This window comes from Scyliorhinus torazame, chromosome 2, assembly GCF_047496885.1.
Source record: "Scyliorhinus torazame isolate Kashiwa2021f chromosome 2, sScyTor2.1, whole genome shotgun sequence".
NCBI lineage: Eukaryota > Metazoa > Chordata > Chondrichthyes > Carcharhiniformes > Scyliorhinidae > Scyliorhinus > Scyliorhinus torazame.
In genome coordinates, this window is record NC_092708.1 from 263,707,405 (window position 1) to 263,726,753 (window position 19,349).

General features: G+C 45.4%; 1 protein-coding gene across 2 annotated transcripts in view; it reads right to left on the minus strand.

Annotated features, from left to right (window-relative positions):
- Positions 1–13,912: 13,912 nt before the first annotated feature.
- The window catches only part of LOC140398192 (EEF1A lysine methyltransferase 3-like), a 63,214-nt gene continuing 57,777 nt past the window's right edge, over positions 13,913–19,349 (minus strand). For both annotated transcript variants that reach the window (XM_072486552.1, XM_072486561.1), the window contains one exon: positions 13,913–15,833. In XM_072486552.1, the coding sequence (XP_072342653.1) occupies positions 15,448–15,833 (386 nt within the window). In that variant the 3' untranslated portion in view covers positions 13,913–15,447. The remainder of the gene's footprint in view (positions 15,834–19,349) is intronic.

Sequence of the window (19,349 nt, forward strand, 5' to 3'; positions counted from 1 at the left end):
GCCGAATTATTGGGTCCAAAGCTAAGGACCACCCAAAAGAGCGCGAAACCCCAAAGGATAAAGAGAGACACTGCCATTTGTTTGATCTCTTTTGGCCCTGACACAGCGGCACTCTTCGGCCCGGCCTATACCTGAAGCCAACTGCAGCACCACGACTAGAAGCAAGTTCAAGATCAACGATCGCTACCAGACGGATGAGCCCAGCAGAACCAAAGTTACTTCTCCAGACACAGCCACTCCAGATCCGAACAAAGGCCTTGTTCCTCTGCCAAAGCCGGGTGCCTGAAAGTTAAGTACAGGTTGTTGTAGTGTTAGGTGTAATTTAGCTTGTCGTGTTTTTATGTTGCATGTGTGAGTTAATCTTGTGTGTAAATAAACCATTATTGAACTTGAACTAACTGACTGGTTGTTGGGTCTTTGATCAATATCCAGTTGAACCTTGTGGTGGTATCATCTGATAGCTGGCGACGCTGAAAAGCAATACCACTCAGTATTAAGAAGGGCAACATTATGGCGTCTCCAGTGCAGAATTGGCAACAGTTATTAGTGACGCTAGTGGGATAGTCTTCCACTCATCAAAATCGGCAACACTATCATCAGCAAATCTGCTTACAATGCAGTCGATCCATCGATTAAGCCGTTAACATCAATCGTAGATAGTTGAGCAAACGCACTGATCCCAGCAGCACTGCATTAGGTACGTCATAGCCCTCTGCCTTTACCTGCAACACAGTGATTCAGGAAGGCGTGTCATGACCGTGTTCTCAAGAACAGTTAGGGATATGCAACAAATGCTGGCCCTGTCATCGAAGTCAGCATTCCGTGGAAGAATGATAATTACAACTTGACAACCTGAAAATAGCCCAGTTACACCGACTCCCTGTTTCCTGTTAATTAACCAGTCCTTTATCCATGCTAATACATCACCCCCAACACCATAAGTTCTTACCTGTGTAGCAATCTTTCATATGATGCTTCATTGAATGTCTTTTGGGAATGCAAATGCACAATATCTACTGTTTCCCCTTTATCCATCCTGCTAGATCCATCATCGTCATACTATTCAAATTAGGTTAAAGCTAGTTAGCTGCGATGCAATAGCGGACATTTGAGTAAAATAATGAGTAACAGTCATCAAAGATACATTTCAGTGAGAAAGAAATACTCACGGAAGTGGACCTACCATCCAAAGATAACTAAGAAAATGGAAAATAGTGCAAAATTGAGAGAAAATGTTTGTGGCAGGTTAGAAGATTGGACAGAAATAAAAAACAGCAAAGATTGGCCAAAAAGTGATAAGTTGAGAGAAATTAGAGTATGAGAGAAAGCTACCCAGAAATATAAAGAACAGATATTTAGAGTTTCCACTGGTGTGCAAAAGTAAAATATTAAATAAAGTGAACATTGATTCTCTACCAAGTGTGTGAGCAAATGAATTGATCTTGTATCGATCTTCAGTGCAGAGAATACAAATAATATCCATAAATAGGGGTGAATCAAGAGGTAAAAGCCCTGGAGAAATTTAATTACAATTGGCAGGGAAAGTTACTGCGAAAAGCATTAGAAATGCTGGGTGGCAAAGTGGCTCAGTGGTTAGCACTTCTGACTCACGGCGCTTATCTCAGCCCCGGGTCACTGTCCATGTGGAGTTTGTGAATTCTCACCATGTTTGCGTGGATCTTGCCTCCACAACCCAAGGGTATGCAGGGTAGGTGGATCGGCGATGCTAAATTACCCTTTAATTGGAAAGAAATAAAAAGAATAAATAAAAGCTGATTAGTTCCCATGTTTGATGGACTTCATCTAGGGGTCTGAAGAGATGTAGGTACTAAGAGGGTAGATGTCTTATTTTTTATTTTCCAAATTTCCATCCATACGGGAAAGGCTCCATCAGTTAGAAAATAGTGAATGTAACTCCTCTATTCAAGACAGGAGAGAAATAGAAAGCAGAAATCTTTGGGCCAGTTAGTTTAATATATGTTACAAAACTGTAATCTGTTTGTGGTATTATCGGATATTGCAGTACCCGAGAGGCTGAAGTTCCATTGGTTAAACCTGGGGGTTTACCATTGGCTGTATAGTATGTAGCTCCGCCCTGATAGGCGGGGTATAAGAGTCAGTGCCGTCCCAGCAGCCCTCATTCTGTACCTGAGCTGCTGGGGAACAGTTCTAGTTTATTAAAGCCTTCAGTTGTGCTACAACCTTGTTTTAGTAGTTATTGATCGTGCATCAATTTAATAGACTAGACTTAAGTAGAAAGGATGGATCTCCGAATCAAGCCAGAGTGTCTGCAACTCAGTCCCCACGCGGCGAACTCTGTGGCGATTTTCAAGCACTGGCTGGCGTGTTTCAAAGGCTACCTTGAGACGGCTGGAGGCACACCCTCGGGGGAGCAGAAACTGCATCTCCTGCACTCAAGGGTCAGCCCTGGGATCTACACCCTCATCGAGGAGGCGAAAGACTTTGATGCAGCAATCAAACTTTTAAATGGACATTATATCCGCCCAGTAAATCAGGTCTACACACGTCACCTGCTTGGAACGAGATGACAAAGCCCCGGGGAATCGATGGAGGGGTTCTACTGCACGCTACTGGTGCTGGGCAGAAGCTGTGGCTGCCCGCAAGTTTCGGCGAGCGACCACACGGATCTCCTAAACCAGGATGCCTTCATAGCAGGTATGAGCTCCTCAGAGATCCGCCAGCATCTTTGAGAGAAAGACACCCTGGGACATAGGGACGCACGGGCCCTGGCAGGGTGCATGGACGTCACCTCTAGGAACGCACAAGCCTACATGCCCGACCACGCGGCGGCCCCCTGGGCAGCGTGGAACCCCGAAGCGGCAGCCCCACAGACCATCCCCATGTCCCCGCAGGCCTGCGCTGTAAGGTGGCCCGCCAACTCCAATGGGCCCTGCTGTTTGTTCTGCGGGCAGGAAAAGCACCCCCGCCAGCGCTGCCCGGCCCGCACATCCACCTGCAAAGGATGCGGCAAGAAGGGCCATTTTGTGGGGGTCTGCCAGGCACGAGCAGTGGCCGCGGTCTGCAGCGGCGACTCCTGGACACAGCAAACGTCTCCTTGGGCCCCAGGTGGCTAGCAGTCACCGCCATCCCCGTATCCTAGGGCCACGTGCGGCCCACGGGCGCCGCCATCTTGTTCCCCGTACACCGCGCTGGAGGGATGGGCGCCGCCATTTTGTCCATCTCCTACCACCATGTGCGACCCATGGGAGACGCCATCTTGGATGGGGCCCCAGGACCCCAGCCCGGCCGACTACACACTGCCCGATCAAGATTCACAACTACTGCGTCTGGCTTCGGTGACTCTGGACCAAACTCGGCATCGAACACTCTCAACAGCAAAGATGACGGTCTTCATCAAAGGCCATGAGACGTCCTGATTGATCAACTCTGGGAGCACGGAGAGCTTTATACACCCCGACACGGTAAGGCGCTGTTCACTTTTTACCCACCCTGTAAATCAATGAGTCTCCCTAGCCTCCGGTTCCCACTCAGTGGAGATAAAGGGGTTCTGTCTAGCAAACCTCACAGTCCAAGGATGGAAATTCGACAATTTCTGCCTTTATGTCCTTCTGCACCTCTGCGCGGCTACACGCCTGGGGTTGGACTTCCAATGTAACCTGCAAAGTCTGACCTTCCAATGCAGTGGCCCTCTACCCCCCCTTACTGTCTGCAGCCTCGTGACCCGCCTTCCCTGTTTGGGAACTTCACCCCAGATTGCAAACCCGTCGCCACCAGGAGCAGATGGTACAGTGCCCAGGACCGGACCTTCATTAGGTCGGAGGTCCAAAGGCTACTGAGGGAAGGGGTCATTGAAGCGAGCAACAGTCCCTGGAGAGCCCAAGTAGTGGTGTTAAAGACCAGGGAGAAACATAGGATGGTCATTGACTACAGTCAGACCATCAACAGGTTTATGCAGCTGGACGCATACCCTCTCCCCGCATATCCGACCTGGTAAACAGGATTGTGCATTATAAGGTCTTCTTCACGGTGGATCTCAAGTCCGCCTACCACCAGCTACCCCTCCACACTAGTGACCGTAAATACACTACCTTCGAAGCAGATGGGCGGCTCTATCATTTTTTAAGGGTTCCCTTCGGTGTCACTAACGGGGTCTCGGTCTTCCAACGCGAGATGGACCAAATGGTTGGCCGGTACGGTTTACGCACAACATTTCCATATCTCGATAACATCACCACCTGCGGGCATGACCAGCAGGACCACGACACCAATCTCCGAAAATTTCTCCAGACCGCTAAAATCCTTAACTTAACGCACAATGAGTATAAATGCGTGTTTAGCACCGACCGTCTAGCCATTCTCGGCTACGTAGTGCGAAATGGAGCTATAGGCCCCGACCTTGAAAGCATGCGCCCCCTCATGGAGTTACCCCTCCCTCACTGCCCCAAGGCCCTGAAGCGCTGCCTCAGGTCTTTTAGCTACTATGCCCAGTGGATCCCTAACTACGCAGACAAAGCCCGTCCACTGATCCAGTCCACAACCTTTCCCCATCGATGGAGGCCCGCCAGGCCTTCAGCTGCATCAAAGCAGACATTGCAAAGGCCACGATGCACGCCATCGACGAGTCCCTCCCCTTCCAGGTCGAGAGCGATGCGTCCGACGTAGCTCTGGCAGCCACCCTCAACCAAGTGGGCAGACCCGTGGCCTTCTTCTCCCGTACCCTCCATGCTTCCGAAATCCACCACTCCTCAGTCGAAAAGGAGGCCCAAGCCATAGTGCGACACTGGAGGCATTACCTGGCCGGCAGGAGATTCACTCTCCTCACTGACCACTGGTCGGTGGCATTCATGTTCGATAATGCACAGCGGGGCAAGAAGAGAAGGTCAGGACAGCCACCAGGGACTGCCAAATCTGCACGGAGTGCAAACCGCACTTCTACCGGCCAGAGAGGGTGCACCTGATAAAGGCTGCCCGTCACTTTGAATGCCTCAGCATGGACTTTAAAGGCCCCCTCCCCTCCACCGACCGCAACACGTACTTCCTGAACATGATTGATGAGTACTCCCGGTTCCCATTCACCATCCCCTGCCCAGACATGACCGCAACCACCGTCACAAAGGCCCTCCATAGTATCTTTGCACTGTTAGGTTTCCCCGCTTACATACACAGTGATAGGGGGTCCTCCTTTATGAGCCTCGAACTGCGTCAATTCCTGCTCAGCAAGGGCATCGCCTCAAGCAGGACAACCAGTTACAACCCCCGGGGAAACAGGCAGATAGAGAGTGAGAACGGAACGGTCTGGAAGACCGTTCTACTGGCCCTCCAGTCCAGGAACCTCCCAGTCTCCCGCTGGCAAGAAATCCTCCAGGAGGCCCTCCACTCCATCCGGTCACTGCTCTGTACGACCACCAATCAGACACCTCACGAACGTCTCCTTGTATTCCCCAGGAAGTCCTCCGCCGGGGCCTTGCTCCCGACCTGACTAGCAACACCCGGACCCATCCTGCTCCGAAAACACGGGCGGGCGCACAAGTCGGACCCGTTGGTCGAGAGGGTCCACCTGCTGAACGCTAACCCCCAGTACGCCTGCGTGGCATTCCCTGACGGCTGACAAGATACGGTCTCCCTACGGGAACTTGCGCCTGCCGGAACCCCACGCTCACCCCAATCACCACACCCACCCCCCCCTCCACAGCACCTCACAGGAGGGTCAGTCCTCCCGCCGCCCCTGTCTGGACCCTCCCACCCACCGACGCCCCATACAAGCGCCCCCCTCGCAGGTCAACCACTTTCCCCACCAGCGCCATCTAGAGGTGACGAAGCTGCCCTGGAGGCCGAAGCCACGCTCCCGGAAACACAGACACCTGGACTCCCACCAGAATCACCACCGAGGCCCAGACGATCGCAGAGGATGACCAGGGCACCCAACCGACTGATTGCTTCATCTTAACCAATCTGTAACTGTAAATAATAAACACCGACTGTATATATCTGCCATGACTGTAAATATCCTCTGAACACTGTAAGGAGGTATCACGGTCCCTCCATATCTGATCAAACCATGCTGAATACAGTTGTAGCCGCTGGCCACCACCCCCGCCGGAATCCTTTTTAACAGGGGGTGAATGTGGTATTATCAGGTATTGAGGTACCCGAGAGGCTGAAGTTCCATTGGTTAAACCTGGGGGTTTACCATTGGCTATATAGTATGTAGCTCCGCCCTGATAGGCGGGGTATAAGAGTCAGTGCCGTCCCAGCAGCCCTCATTTGTACATGAGCTGCTGGGGAACAGTCTATTAAAGCCTTCAGTTGTGTTACAACCTCGTTTTAGTAGTTATTGATCATGCATCACTGTTATTAAGGACGTTATGGTTGGGCAGTGAAAAAAACCTCCATGTAGGCAGACAGGGTCAACGTGGTTTTGTGACAGGGAAATCATATCTGTCTAATTTATTAAAGTTATTTGAGGAAGTAATTAGAAAGTGAATACAAGGGAACGTGTGGATCTGATGTACTTACTTTCCAGAAGTCATTTGACCAGGCCCCATATCAAAGATTATTATACAAAATAAGAGCTCCTGATGTGAGCATATTAGTATGGATAGAGGATTTGTTAGTGAACGGGAAACAGAGAATAGGAATAAAGAGGGTTCATGTTGGCAAGATCTAACGAGTGGAGTGCCAACTCATTAGGAGTGATCAGTGCCGAGGCCTGAACTATTTACAATTATATTAATGGCTCAGATGATGGGATTAAATGTATGGTTGCTAAATGTTGTGATGGCACAAGGATAGTCAGGAAAACAAGGTGTGAAAAGGAGTCTGCAGAGGGATTCAGGTCAGTTGAATGAGTGGTCAAAATTTTGCAGATAGAGTATAATTCCTCCCACAAGTCCTGAAAGAAGTGCTGCTAGGTGAATTGGACATTCTGAATTCTCCCTCTGTGTATCCAAACAGGCACCAGAGTGTGGTGACTAGGGGATTTTCACAGTAACTTCATTGCGGTGTTACTGTAAGCCTACTTGTGACAATATAAAGATTATAATGTAGGAGTGCAATATCTACCACTTTGGCATGAAGAATAAAAAGACGGCATATTATTTAAATAGGGAACGATTGCAGATCTCTTGACGTACACAGGAATCTAGGTGGTCTGCGTCAAGAATCGCAAAAGTTAGTATGCATGTACAAGTGATTAGGAAGGCAACTGAACTGTTCTAATTTATTGTGAAGGAGATTAAATCTGAAAGTAGGGATGTTTTGCTATCATATTGGTGAGACCATATCTGGAGTACTGTGTGCAGTTTTGCTTTCATGAATTAAGAAAGGACATAATTGTACTAGAAGCAGTTCAGAGAAGGTTCACTCAAGTGATTCCTGGAATGAGTGGGTTAATCTAAGGCGGTGATCTAAGGGGCTGGATGGTCTGGGTCTGTATCCATTGGAGTTTAGAAGAATGAGAGGTGATCTCATTGAAACATAACACCTAGAAGGGACTTTGTAGGATATTGAAAGGATGCTTCCTCACTGTGTAAGAGACCAGAACTTGGTGACAAGGTTTCATAACAAGGGGATAGTGATGTGGAGATTGTCTTTCTATCAGAGGGCCGTGATGGAAATCTCTTCATGGAATCATATAATCTCCACAGAACAGAAAGACGCCATTCGGCCAACCTAGTTTGCACCGATCGACCAAAACAGCACTCCACCCAGACCAATGCACCACCACATCCCTGCAACACTAATTCGGTAGATTATTGATTGACAAGAAGGTCAAGGGGCATAGGGGGTAGCAAGGAAAGTTGCATTGAGACCAACATCAAAATGGTCATGATCTTATTGAATGGCCTACTCCTGCTCTAGATTCATAAATAGATTTGTGAAGTATAATTTCCCTTCACAAAACCATGTTGATTCTGCCTGATTTTCTAATAGCTTGGTATCTTTTCGACTGCTCTATTTCCTTTGGCACGGCAATAGTTTCACTCTTCTGCAATAACTCTCCTCGCCATCTATGCATCTGAAGCAGCCCTCAGCTCACTGGAGGCTTGCCACCAGTCACAGCCAGTGAAGTTCCCGCCTTCACTCATTCTCACATATTTACCTCTGGGGTCAAATTGACCTATTTTTTGACATCGCACCCCCACCCCCACACCCCGCCCCGTCAACCCACCATTTGTCGTCTACTTGTTGCCCTAAACAATATCATTTTGACAGGGCATCAAGTTTCACCTGTTTATTAATATCACCCAGCACGAGGTTTGAATTTATGGCCACCTTTCTCGTTCCCTCCAATACCTCCGCCTTGTCAATAGTTGTCTTCTACATTTGTCAGAAATGAAATGCAATTTCTTCCATCTTCAGCTTGGGGAATGGGAAGCTATTTTCCTCAGCCCCTTCATAATGGGATTCTCCGTTTTGCTGGCGCCCCGGGGTTTCCCAACGGCGTGGGGCTGCCCCACAATGGGAAACCCCATTGACCGGCCGGTCGAGGCAGAAATGTGGCGGGGCGGGGAGTTAAGAGGATTTAATCGAGTTTGGCGGAAGAAAGACGTGAACAATTTATACAGAAAAGTCAATAAAAGCAAAAAAGACTGGGGGAAACGTCAGCCACTATGGAGAGACACCCAGGGATAATGTTTTCAGTCCAATATGACCTTTCTTTGAAACTTCAAGAGGTAGAAATGTGATGGGTATTAAGCTGTTGAAAAATGGACAAGGATCCGGTAGATCAAAAAGGAAAATTCATGGATAGGTTGGAGGTTGAGAGCGATTAAGAGACCAAAATTTAATGCAACAGAAATGTGAGCATGAGAGCAAAGTGGCCAATTAAAATGGCAAGCAACAAGAAGGTGAAGGCCATAATTGTGCACTGAGCGGAAGTGTTCTCCAAAGCAGTCACCTTGGCACATTTTGCTCTCCCCAGTGTAGAAGATATTGTATTGTGAGGTGAAATACAGAATATTGAATTGAAAGAGGTACAAGCAAAGCCGTGGTTTACCTAGAACGAATGATTGGGGCTTTGGGGAAGACGTAGGTTTTACATCTTCTGCAGTTGGATGGGAAGGTGCTGTGGGGAGAGCAAGCTGTTGACACTGATGGATCAGAGCACCAGGGTGTCACAGAGTGACTGGACCTTTCGGAATGCTGACATGGGAGATGAGAGGAAGATTTTTAATTCTGTGACCACATTAAAAATGGCAGAATTGGTGGGGAATTATCTTTAAATGTAGAGGCTGGTGGGCTGGAGCGTGTGGAGAAGGACAACCTTATGCTGGTTCTGGGAGGGAGGAAAGGGGTGAGGGCCTAAGTGTAGGAAATGTATTCCATCTTTGCTCAGTCGACAAACATATGGGCCCTGACCATTCATTTGCATGCCATTTTAGGTAAGCAACGTGCTCGCCTGCTCCTATTTCTGTCCTCCACCTGCAGAAATGTTCCACTGAAGCCCAATGCAAGCTTGAAGAACGGCACCTTCCCTTCCGATTCGGCACTTTGCAACCTTCTGTACCGAACCTTCAGTTCAACAACCTCAGACTATGAACTTTGTCCTCCATTTTGATTACCAGTATGTATTTTGTTTTCATGTCTTTGCTTTCAGACTAATATATCCTGTACTCTGCTATGAACACTTGCTCTGGACCAATGTGATGTTTCTTTACTGCAATCGTTACCACTCCCTTTGCTTTTTGTTCCATACCCTTTGTTGTTTAATACCTCCCACCATCTAACCTATACTTAGCTTTCCTTTTGTTCTAAATGGCACACCCCATTTTCCCACAGATTAAGATCCATCACATTTCTACCACTCTCTTGTTCCTCAAAAGTCTTCAAATGGACTCGAAATGTCTGCTGATTCTCTTTCCACCGATACTGCAATGCTTGTTGAGTTTTTCAAGCACATTCTTTATTATTTTTGATTTCCAGCATCAAACGTATTTTGCTTTTATACAGAAAGTAACATTATAATATAATGTAATCCAAATAAAGCATGCATTTTATTTGGAAAGCAGGGCAAACATCATTGAAAAAAAACCATTGTGAAAAAATAGGAATTAAAATGTAGAGAGAAACACGCTAAAAATTGGGAACAATTACTTTCTGATCATCTCACAGAATGTGGAATGCTTGATGAATGATTCATGGCAGTAGTGACATTAAGCAATCAATTGTGTTGAATTGGAAGAGTTGCGTGTCAAGATTGTAGCAGTAAATTGTACTATTACGTTCCCTACTGATGTTATTACTGGACAAATCAGATCCCAGGAGAGAATCTGGTTTGATAGATATACTTTCGTTTTGTTCAGAGACATGGGTAAACAGGCACATCAGTGCCGATTTTTAAACAAAATAATAAAGCATTAATTAAACAAGAATATATTAACTATAATACACTACTACCACATAAGGCTTTCTTTCAGATGCCTTTTTCAACGATTCGCCTTCATGGTTTTAACCTCTCCTTCCTCTAATTCTTCTGCCCTGAATCACTACTTGCATTCACACCTCTACACAATCCCTCAGGTACTCAGCCACACGAACAGAATGCTACTGCTTCACAGGCTGAATTGAGATGTCACCAACCATTTGATCACACCGGATATCTGACTTCTCACTAGTCAGCTTTACTTTTACTTCGTGAAGCCCTCTCTTTAATTCAGAAGCCTTTCTCTGCTCATTAGTTTTCCTGAAAAAGACTTTGATTAGATCCCTATTCCTTGTCACTTTGATTCGACTATTTTCCTGGTACTTTTCTGTCTCATTACCTAGTTTCTGGGACTTTCTGTTCTTTACCTTAGCTTTCTAGCCCTGTGCAATATCCTGCCAGCTCTAGCAGTTTCGCTACAATGCTTCTTGCCTCTCGGTAACCTGGTTCCCAACTGAAACTCAAGTGTTTTGCTTGTCTGTGTGGGCCCCTGGTCGGCAAGTAACAGATTCGTTTTTCTTTTAAATCATATAATTGCTCTAACATTGTAAAAATTTTATTAAAACGTAGGACAAGTTTAAAGTGAAATTATACCTGTAGACTTGCAGGTACTTTAGTTCAACATATAGTTAAATTGAATTTATATCCCCTTCTCTGCATACGGTGATGAATGTCGGAATTTCAGATAAAATGTAGTATACATATTTGGTGTAGTAAGAGTTAAACGCCGGGGTAGGATGTGACTGCTGCAATCATTTTTTTAAAATCCTGGATTGAAAGACAGCTAGGTTTTTCGACGGCAGGGGTGCAATTAAAGCATCGTAAACGTTTGGGGAATGTACTTTTGTTTATATTGAGGGTTCCATCGGGAGTAGTTCATGAGAGACTTGTGTTCAGCTTACTAAGATCATGTAGTTGATGGGTGGAGCCATGGACTGAAGCAGTCAAATGTTGAGGTTGCAGTTTAAGGAAGTTCAGTTTTAGATTCGGATGAGACCAGAAGCAGCTGATCTTAATACACTGAGTTAAATATTTGCCTCTGAACAAGATAGGAGCAAGTTCATAGTCTGGCAGTTCGACCAGCAAGTTGAGACAGTCAAGAGTCTGCAGCTGGTTCCTGAAGGATGTACCTTTCTCAAAGTGTTTTTGCTCAGACATTTGTTTACAACAAGTATTCCTGCGTCTGCTAACTGTATTTAAAAGTGGATTGTGAACTGAGATGAGATTATTTGAGTGGAGATAAGGATAGCAGTTTGGAGTTAGTGTTTCATGCTATTGTTGAGCATTGTTTAATGTGGAATGTTAAAGTTATTAATTCTGTATTAGTAATAAGGTTTGTTTTAATATACCATATCCTATTTGTGTGTGAAATTACTCCTGAAGCGAAGTATCCTTTCATCACGGTCTTACAAATTAAATAATATATTGGGTTTCTGTACAGTGTCCTAGCATCTTCTGGAGTCTGGTCCAGGATCGTAATAACACGAATACAAAACACAAATGAAACTCATATCTTATTCCTAATCCAGGCAATGCAAATAGTAATTACTTGAAATATGTCTATTTTCTAACAGCAAGAAGTGAAATTGTTAGTGACAGGTAAATGATTAGGACATGTAATGGGTGGTTGGTGCAGATAAACATAGAAAATAGGGACATGAATGGGCCATTCTGTCCATCTAGACTTTTCTGCCATTCAGCATGATCATTGCTAATCTTATATCTCAACTCAATACTCCCGCACTCTCCCTATACCCCTTGATGCCTTTAGTGTCTAGACATCGCTCTATTTATTTGCTAACTACATTCAGTGACTTGACCTCCACAGCTTAAGAGGTAGAGAACTCCACAGGTTTGCCACCCTTCAAGTGAAGAGGTTTCTCCTCGCCCCAGTCAGAGATGACCTACCCTGTACCCTGATACTGTCCCCTTGTTTTAGACCCCCCCCCCCCCCCCCCATTTAGGGGAAACATCATCCCTGCATCCAGTCTGTCCAGTCCTGTCAGCATTTCATATATTTCAATGAAATGCCGGCTCATTCTTTGAAACTCTAGTGAAATATCCTGCCATCCCAGGAACCAGCCTGATGAACATTTCCTGAACTCCCTCTACGGCAAGTATATATTTTCTTTGGTAAAGAGGCCAACACTGTTTACGATTGGTGAAAGTAGATGTTTGAAGTCACATTTACATGATAACCAAGTCCAAAATTAATCTTTTAGGTAGTTCCTCTTCCAGAACACTATGCTAAGGCAACACAAACTGCTGGGAAAGAAAGAACGGTGCAGACAGATACAGATAACAATCAGATCGATCATCTTTATTTTGTCACAAGCAGGTTTGCAATAACACTGCAATGAACTTACTGTGAAAATCCCTTGTCGCCACACTGCGGCGCCTGTTCGGGTACACTGAGGGAGAATTCAGAATGTCCAATTCACCCAACATGCACATCTTTCGGGACTTGTGGGAGGAAGTCGGAGGAAACCCACACAGACACGGGGAGACAGGGCGAGAACGTGCAGCCTCCGCACAGACAGTGACCCAAGGCACTGTGAAGCAATAGTGCTAACCACTGTGCTACCGTGCCGCTCTATCGAAGGAAATTGGGGCAATAAGGGTTTAAGGACGTGTAAAGCAGAGGCAGAAGCCGATAAGAGACAGAACAGGAAAAAGGAAGATGTAAAATTGTGTAAGTGTATTAATATGTTCGGTGTTCCTTAATTTAAAAGAAAACGATCTTGAAATCTGAATTTACAGGTGAAATTATTGTTGAAAACAGGTCTTGCTCAGTTAGAGACAATACGAGACGTCAACAGTACTGGTCGAAAGCTACCTTAAATTTATGAATCTCCCAAGTGAGCAAGACCTAACGAAACAGCATTAGAGCTGCAATTTACAAGAAACTGTTCCGATACTCCATGAATACTCGGATAGGACGTATAACCTCTTCCCCGTACCTTCATGATGGGTGTACCCATGCCTAATATTAACCACGATGCATGAACGGCAATGGTGAAAAAAGAGAATCCCATCTTTTTCGATTGGAAAGAGACTGAAGAGTGGAAGACAATTATGTTGTAATACCCGAGAATACACAAGATCAAATGGAGTTGCTGCACTATCCCAAACCTGTGTTCTCGGAAAACGGCGACAATATATTTTACTGAACACAAGTGAAAGAAGGAGCTATGTGCCAGAGATTAGAAAGGATACCTGGACATGAGGTGTGTGAAAGGCTGTGATGTGCCTATTGTGACTGATGTGCCTTTTTAGCTGTTGTCGGTTTAACGAGCCCTGCCGCACCAACAATAACGATCTGGAGAAAATGAAGATTCTAACAGTTTTGTGCATTATCCTACAATGATGATTTCAATACATCTGTGTATGGCGATATGTAGTTTCATATCTTAAAAGGTGTGGCGCTCGCTTTGTTTTTACAGTGCTTATTTGAATCATCACAGTAAATACTATCTGCAAAAAATGCCACAGTGTTCAATTTCAGGATAAAGTTTTCAAACTTGTTTTATTTTTGTTCCCATTATTCAAGCCTTGTTACACTGAGATTATATTGGAAGGTGTGTGGTATAGACAAAGAAATCCAAAGTAAATCAGTATTGATATATTCTGCATCACCAATCCCATTCAAACATTGAGACGAGCGAACTCTTTGCCACCTATATATTGATTACAGTAAAAATGAATGCATATTTTAATACATCATGATTATACATAATACCAAATGTTCGGATCTCCCCAATTTTCGAGGTAAACCTGAGTTATATCGTGTCAGAGGCAAAGGGCTTGCCACCTTTTGAGACTTGCGTGACGATTTTGTTCCTTGCAATTTAAATAAATACAACCAATAGGTGGCAAATGTATCCAGTGCAGTTAGCGACGCTTGTCATATCAACATAATGGAGCACAACTACAAAGAAAGGTATGTTTGACCAATGGCCTACTTAAACATTGGGATGCTTCGCCTTTAAGTGGCGAACCAACTGCACTGCACTTTTAGAAATGAAATAAGTGCAGTTATTTAACTTAAACATTCGTGATTTTGCCGGAAGAAATTGCAGGGGCAAGTGTGACTTTTCAGTGGCCTCAATACAAACTGCCACAATTTCAAGTGAGTATAAACAGCACGTTTTAATTTGTGGATTGTGACATAATGGACTCAATCGAAAGCGAGCCCTATTTTATCCCGAGACAAGAGGTTGCAGCAATGAGTTGCTGAGGATATCTGAGGTGTTAGCAGCTGCACGATCAGCATTTGGGAATCACTTTTCGCTGCGAAGGAAATCGGAGAGCTGGATTTATGATGAGAGCAAAGAGCGCAGATAAGATCGCCGGTAGATAGAGCGGGAGTGGATATTTCTGTTGGGTTCAGCTGAAGGTCGCGAACAAATTTGTTTACTGTATGACATTCCACCATGCACAGTTTACCGAGAGAGTTAACCCAGTTATTTTAAACGATTTAATTCATCTATTAAATACTACAAGTTGCGATTTGACAGCGTTAACGTGTATTGGCTTTCACCAAAAGAGAGCTGTGTGTTCGATATTATGCCAGTATTGATCACACATATTTTGGAGAGCAAGGGGATGATATTGAGCAAGGATGGAAAATAAGATAAGTTTATTATCTTATCAAAGTGACATTCGGAAAGGTTATTAAACATTCTAAATCTCCAGAATGATGAAAAACGGTCGATTTTATTCCATCCCTGTATCGGGAACTAGAGTTGCTGAAGAATGATGTTTTGTGGAAGCTTTTGGTCATGCACTGTCAGGACAATTCGCAAGAAAATGCCAATTTATCCTGTATGAGACGAGAGTATTGAGTGTTTGCCAAGTGGATACTGGTTGGTAGACAAGTTCCATGAATAAGGCGCCAGTTGATGGCAGCGCCCCTGATGTTCCCTCTGACATGGCATTCTTGCGATTTGCCGTGATGAGTGCAAGACCAGAATCTTCCGCAAAGCATGTCTCTTTTTCAGCAGTACTCAAGTTCAGTGCTGCCAAGCGACAGGAACTGGTACTTAACGGGCGGATTTCTTGCTCATTTTGTAAATGGAAATCACCCCGTTTGTATAAACGAGCTTGCTGTTGAAGCTCCTTGGTATAACCTGCTCGTGGAAATCCTGGGCCCCCATTCTGGCGGGCATATTTGTAGAGAACAAAACGGTAGTGTTTTCGTTGCAGCAATGAAGAAGTGTTTCTACAAGACTTGGAAACTGAGATGGGCTGTAAACAATATCCGATCCCAGAATGAAATCAAAGTCGGATGGATAGTCATGGTGATCGGTCCCCCAATAAAGGGCGCGCACATTTGAACGGTGCTTGGAGGTGGCTGGAATGTTGGCATCGACGTTGTATTCTATCTGCTTCAACGTTTCTGGTACGTCCGTAAGGGTGACATATCCACCTGGCAATAAGAATGAAGTCACTGCAGTTATCTCCTGATTCTACCAAGCACGAGTTGCAACATGCATTGTGGTCATCGGAGGAGAACACGAATAATTGTAACTCCCTTGGCCATTCCAAACAGAATGGACTTGGCAGGGACAACTGGGGGAGACCCGCCCAAAAACCACAGCACGCATCCACTGGGAGGGTTCCGCAAATCCACATGCGTCTGCTACACATACAGTGGCTGCAATGTAGATCGCGTACAAGTAAACTCAAAATCCTATTAAATTTAAAAGAGATTCCGAGGAAACCGCAGGGCTTCTGCTTACTTTTATGGAGGGCTGTTAGGGAAGTAAATGTTCTTGTTATTTTAAGTAAGAAGTCGTACAACACCAGGTTAAACATCATTGTTATTTTAACACCACTATTCAGAGTGCCTGATTACCGGGATGAGTTCAGATCTGTAGGCACTTCAAAAACAGTGTTATAATCTTAGAATTACAAAAGTCTGTCACTGAGGACCAACTAAGTCGGATTTACCATTAAGTTGTCCTTCGATGTCAGAAATTGGGGACTGCTGTACCTACCTTGCTAAATCGCAATCACATCTTCTGTAATAAGGAAAATTGCTCATCTTTTAAGCACGTTTGATACCTTGACTTTAAATAATAAAACCGTTATTGTGAAGCCAACAGAATGCAATTACAGTAATGGAGTCAACATCTGTATCACATTCGCATTGTTTCCTTAATGTAGCGTCTTAAAACAAACACCTATATTGGCCCAGACTGCGTGGGCAGAGGCGAGGCGACTGATCTCACATGTGACGGAGAAGCAAACTGCCCACTTAGGATGTTCTAGTTACTCTGATGTGAATTTCCCCTTTCTGGACATTAGCTTGCCCTGACACCAAATCAGAAGGATCCAGTCGGTTGGAAGTATTAACAAGCACATTGAAGTATTCTTATACACAGTGGACCATAGGACAGCAGCTGCTCAGTCCTAAAATTGGCATCAGGAATTCTGTGGTGACCCACCTTCTTGGAGCACTGTTGTGTATGTGTGTTGGTACACCCCCCACAGTGCCGTTAGGAAGGGAGTTGCAACTTTTTGCCACAGCAACGCGGAAGGAACAGCAAAGTAGTTCAAAATCAGGTTCGGATGTGGCTTGAGGGGGTTTGAGGAGGGGGGCGGTGTCTTGCAGGTGTCCCCATGCAGTGAATGTTTTTGTCGCTATAAGTGGTAGAGGCTGCGAATTTGCAAGGTGTTTTCGAAGGAGGCTTGGCAAATTATTGCTCTGCATCTTATCGATGGCACACACAACTGCCACTGTGCATTGGTGGTGGGATGGGTGAATGGTTAACGTGACGATTAGGCACTAATGAACCGGCCTACCCTGTCCTAGACTGTCTAGGATTTCTTGACTGTTATTAGAGATGCACTCGTCTAGGTCAATTGAGAGCATTGGATCGCATTCCTGATTTGAGGTGGTAGGAGGGTAGGGTAGAATTTGGGTGAGCTGGTAAGTGGGTAGGGAGGCAGGTGTCTACGTGCTAAGTGGGTTTGGCAGTAGCTTGATGGGGTGGCAGGTTATTGAGATGGTAGATGGGTAAGGTAGCAGATGGGTGTGGTAACAGGAGGGCAGCATGGCCAGTGGGTGGGATGCCAGGTGGATAGTCAGGCGGGTGGGTGAAGTGCTAGTTGGTGAGTAGCAGGCAGGTGAGATGGTAAGTGGGTAATGTGGAGGTGTGTGAGTATTGTGGAAACTGGTAGGGTGGCACACGGGTGATATAATAGGTGCGTTGGTGCCAGTTGGGTGAGGTGGCAGAATAGGTAACATGGCAGATAGGTAGGATGGCATAAGAGTGAGGCCATATGTGGGCACTGTGTCATTTGTATATGGTTGTAAGTTGGTAGGGTTTTAGATGGGCAGGGCTGTATGTGGATGAGAGAATGGATGGGTAGGTTGGGGTTGATATGCTGGGCATTGCATGATGTGGTGGGTGGTTAGGGTGGTAGTTGGTTTGAGCGACAGGTGGATGACTTTGCCGTTGGGCAGAATGGTTGCTGGGTGAGATCATAGTTCGGTGGGGTGGAAAAAGGAAGAGATGGTAGGTAAATACGTTGGTCGGTGGTTAGGTTGGCAAGTAGTCGAGTTGCTCGGTGGGCACGTTTCCATGTTGGTGAATTAGGCAGTGTGTAAGGTTGCAGCAGGATGAGTTGGTGGTTGACTAGGATAGCAGTTGGGTCAAGTGGCAGGTTGGTGAGTTGGGATGTTTGTAGGATAGTATGTGGGTGAGGTGGGAGGTGTGTTGCGGGTAGTTGGGTCGAGTTGTGAATTGTAGTCAGGTTTGGACCTGGCGGGTAGTTAGATGGTTAGGGTTCAGCTTGGTCAGGAGGGGTAGTCAGTTCAATTTGTGAATTTAGTCTGTGGACTGGGGTTTGGTCAGATCAGGGCTGACTATTCAGGCGGTCAGCGATGGTTGGATTTGGTTAGGGATAACCAGTGGGATCAGGAGACAGAACAGAGGTCATGGGAGTAATTGCGGTTGCAGTCTGTGTGCGTGATTGCGATGCCAATTCTATAATTAAGCAGGAGACAGACTGGGGTTTTTCTCCCTAACATTTCTTGGGTTAATGTCTTGACTCAAGTGGTTCCACGGAACATTCTGAAGGCCCCACCTTGAACTCAGAGCCAAGTAGAAACATTATGCTTTTACATTGAGAGCCTTCGGAGCTGTGGAATTACCCGGGCAATTTCCATGGAGGTCAGGGTATCCAAGGTATCATCATGGAAACACAGACATAGAAAATAGATGCAGGAGGGAGCAATTCGGCCCCTCGAGCCTGCACCACCATTCAATATGATTATGGCTGATCATGCAAATTCAGTATCCCACTTCCACAGTGCCAATTTAAAACACATCTCCCAGGCTGAAATCAACCAATCTTTCCTGGTTAATATGGCTCAGTCTATTAGAAATAGTCATTGCAAATAAATATTTTAGATGCCTCAACTAAAAATTGTGGAGTTGCGAGGATAACCACAATTGTAAGTAAGAAATAATTGTGAGATCAACACTATCAAAAGAGGAATATAAGCTTATTCATTAACAATACAAACTGAAAGGACAAACATTTAACGAATAGTAATTGTAGCGGTCACAGTATGAATAACATCTAAAGAAGTAACAGCATAGTGATTGCATGTGACATGTAGGAGGAGCCCACCGCAGGAATTATAACCAGGAATAAAAAAGTAATTTCAATATCATCAACGGTTACAAGCTGTCATTATAAGTGCAAAGTGAACTGATGGCATTCGTAATCACTACCAGGCCCAAATCTTCCGGTCTCCAAATTGTCATAGCTCTGATCTGTGTCTCAATATGTTAAAGGTGCTCGTCAGGGACCAGTGGAAATCCTGACATGCCAATTTACATTGGAATGCTTGGGAAGTTTATAATTCCTGTGGGTAATGCTCCTGCTGCCGAGGACCCGACTCTGAGACAGATCCACGGGACTTAGTTTG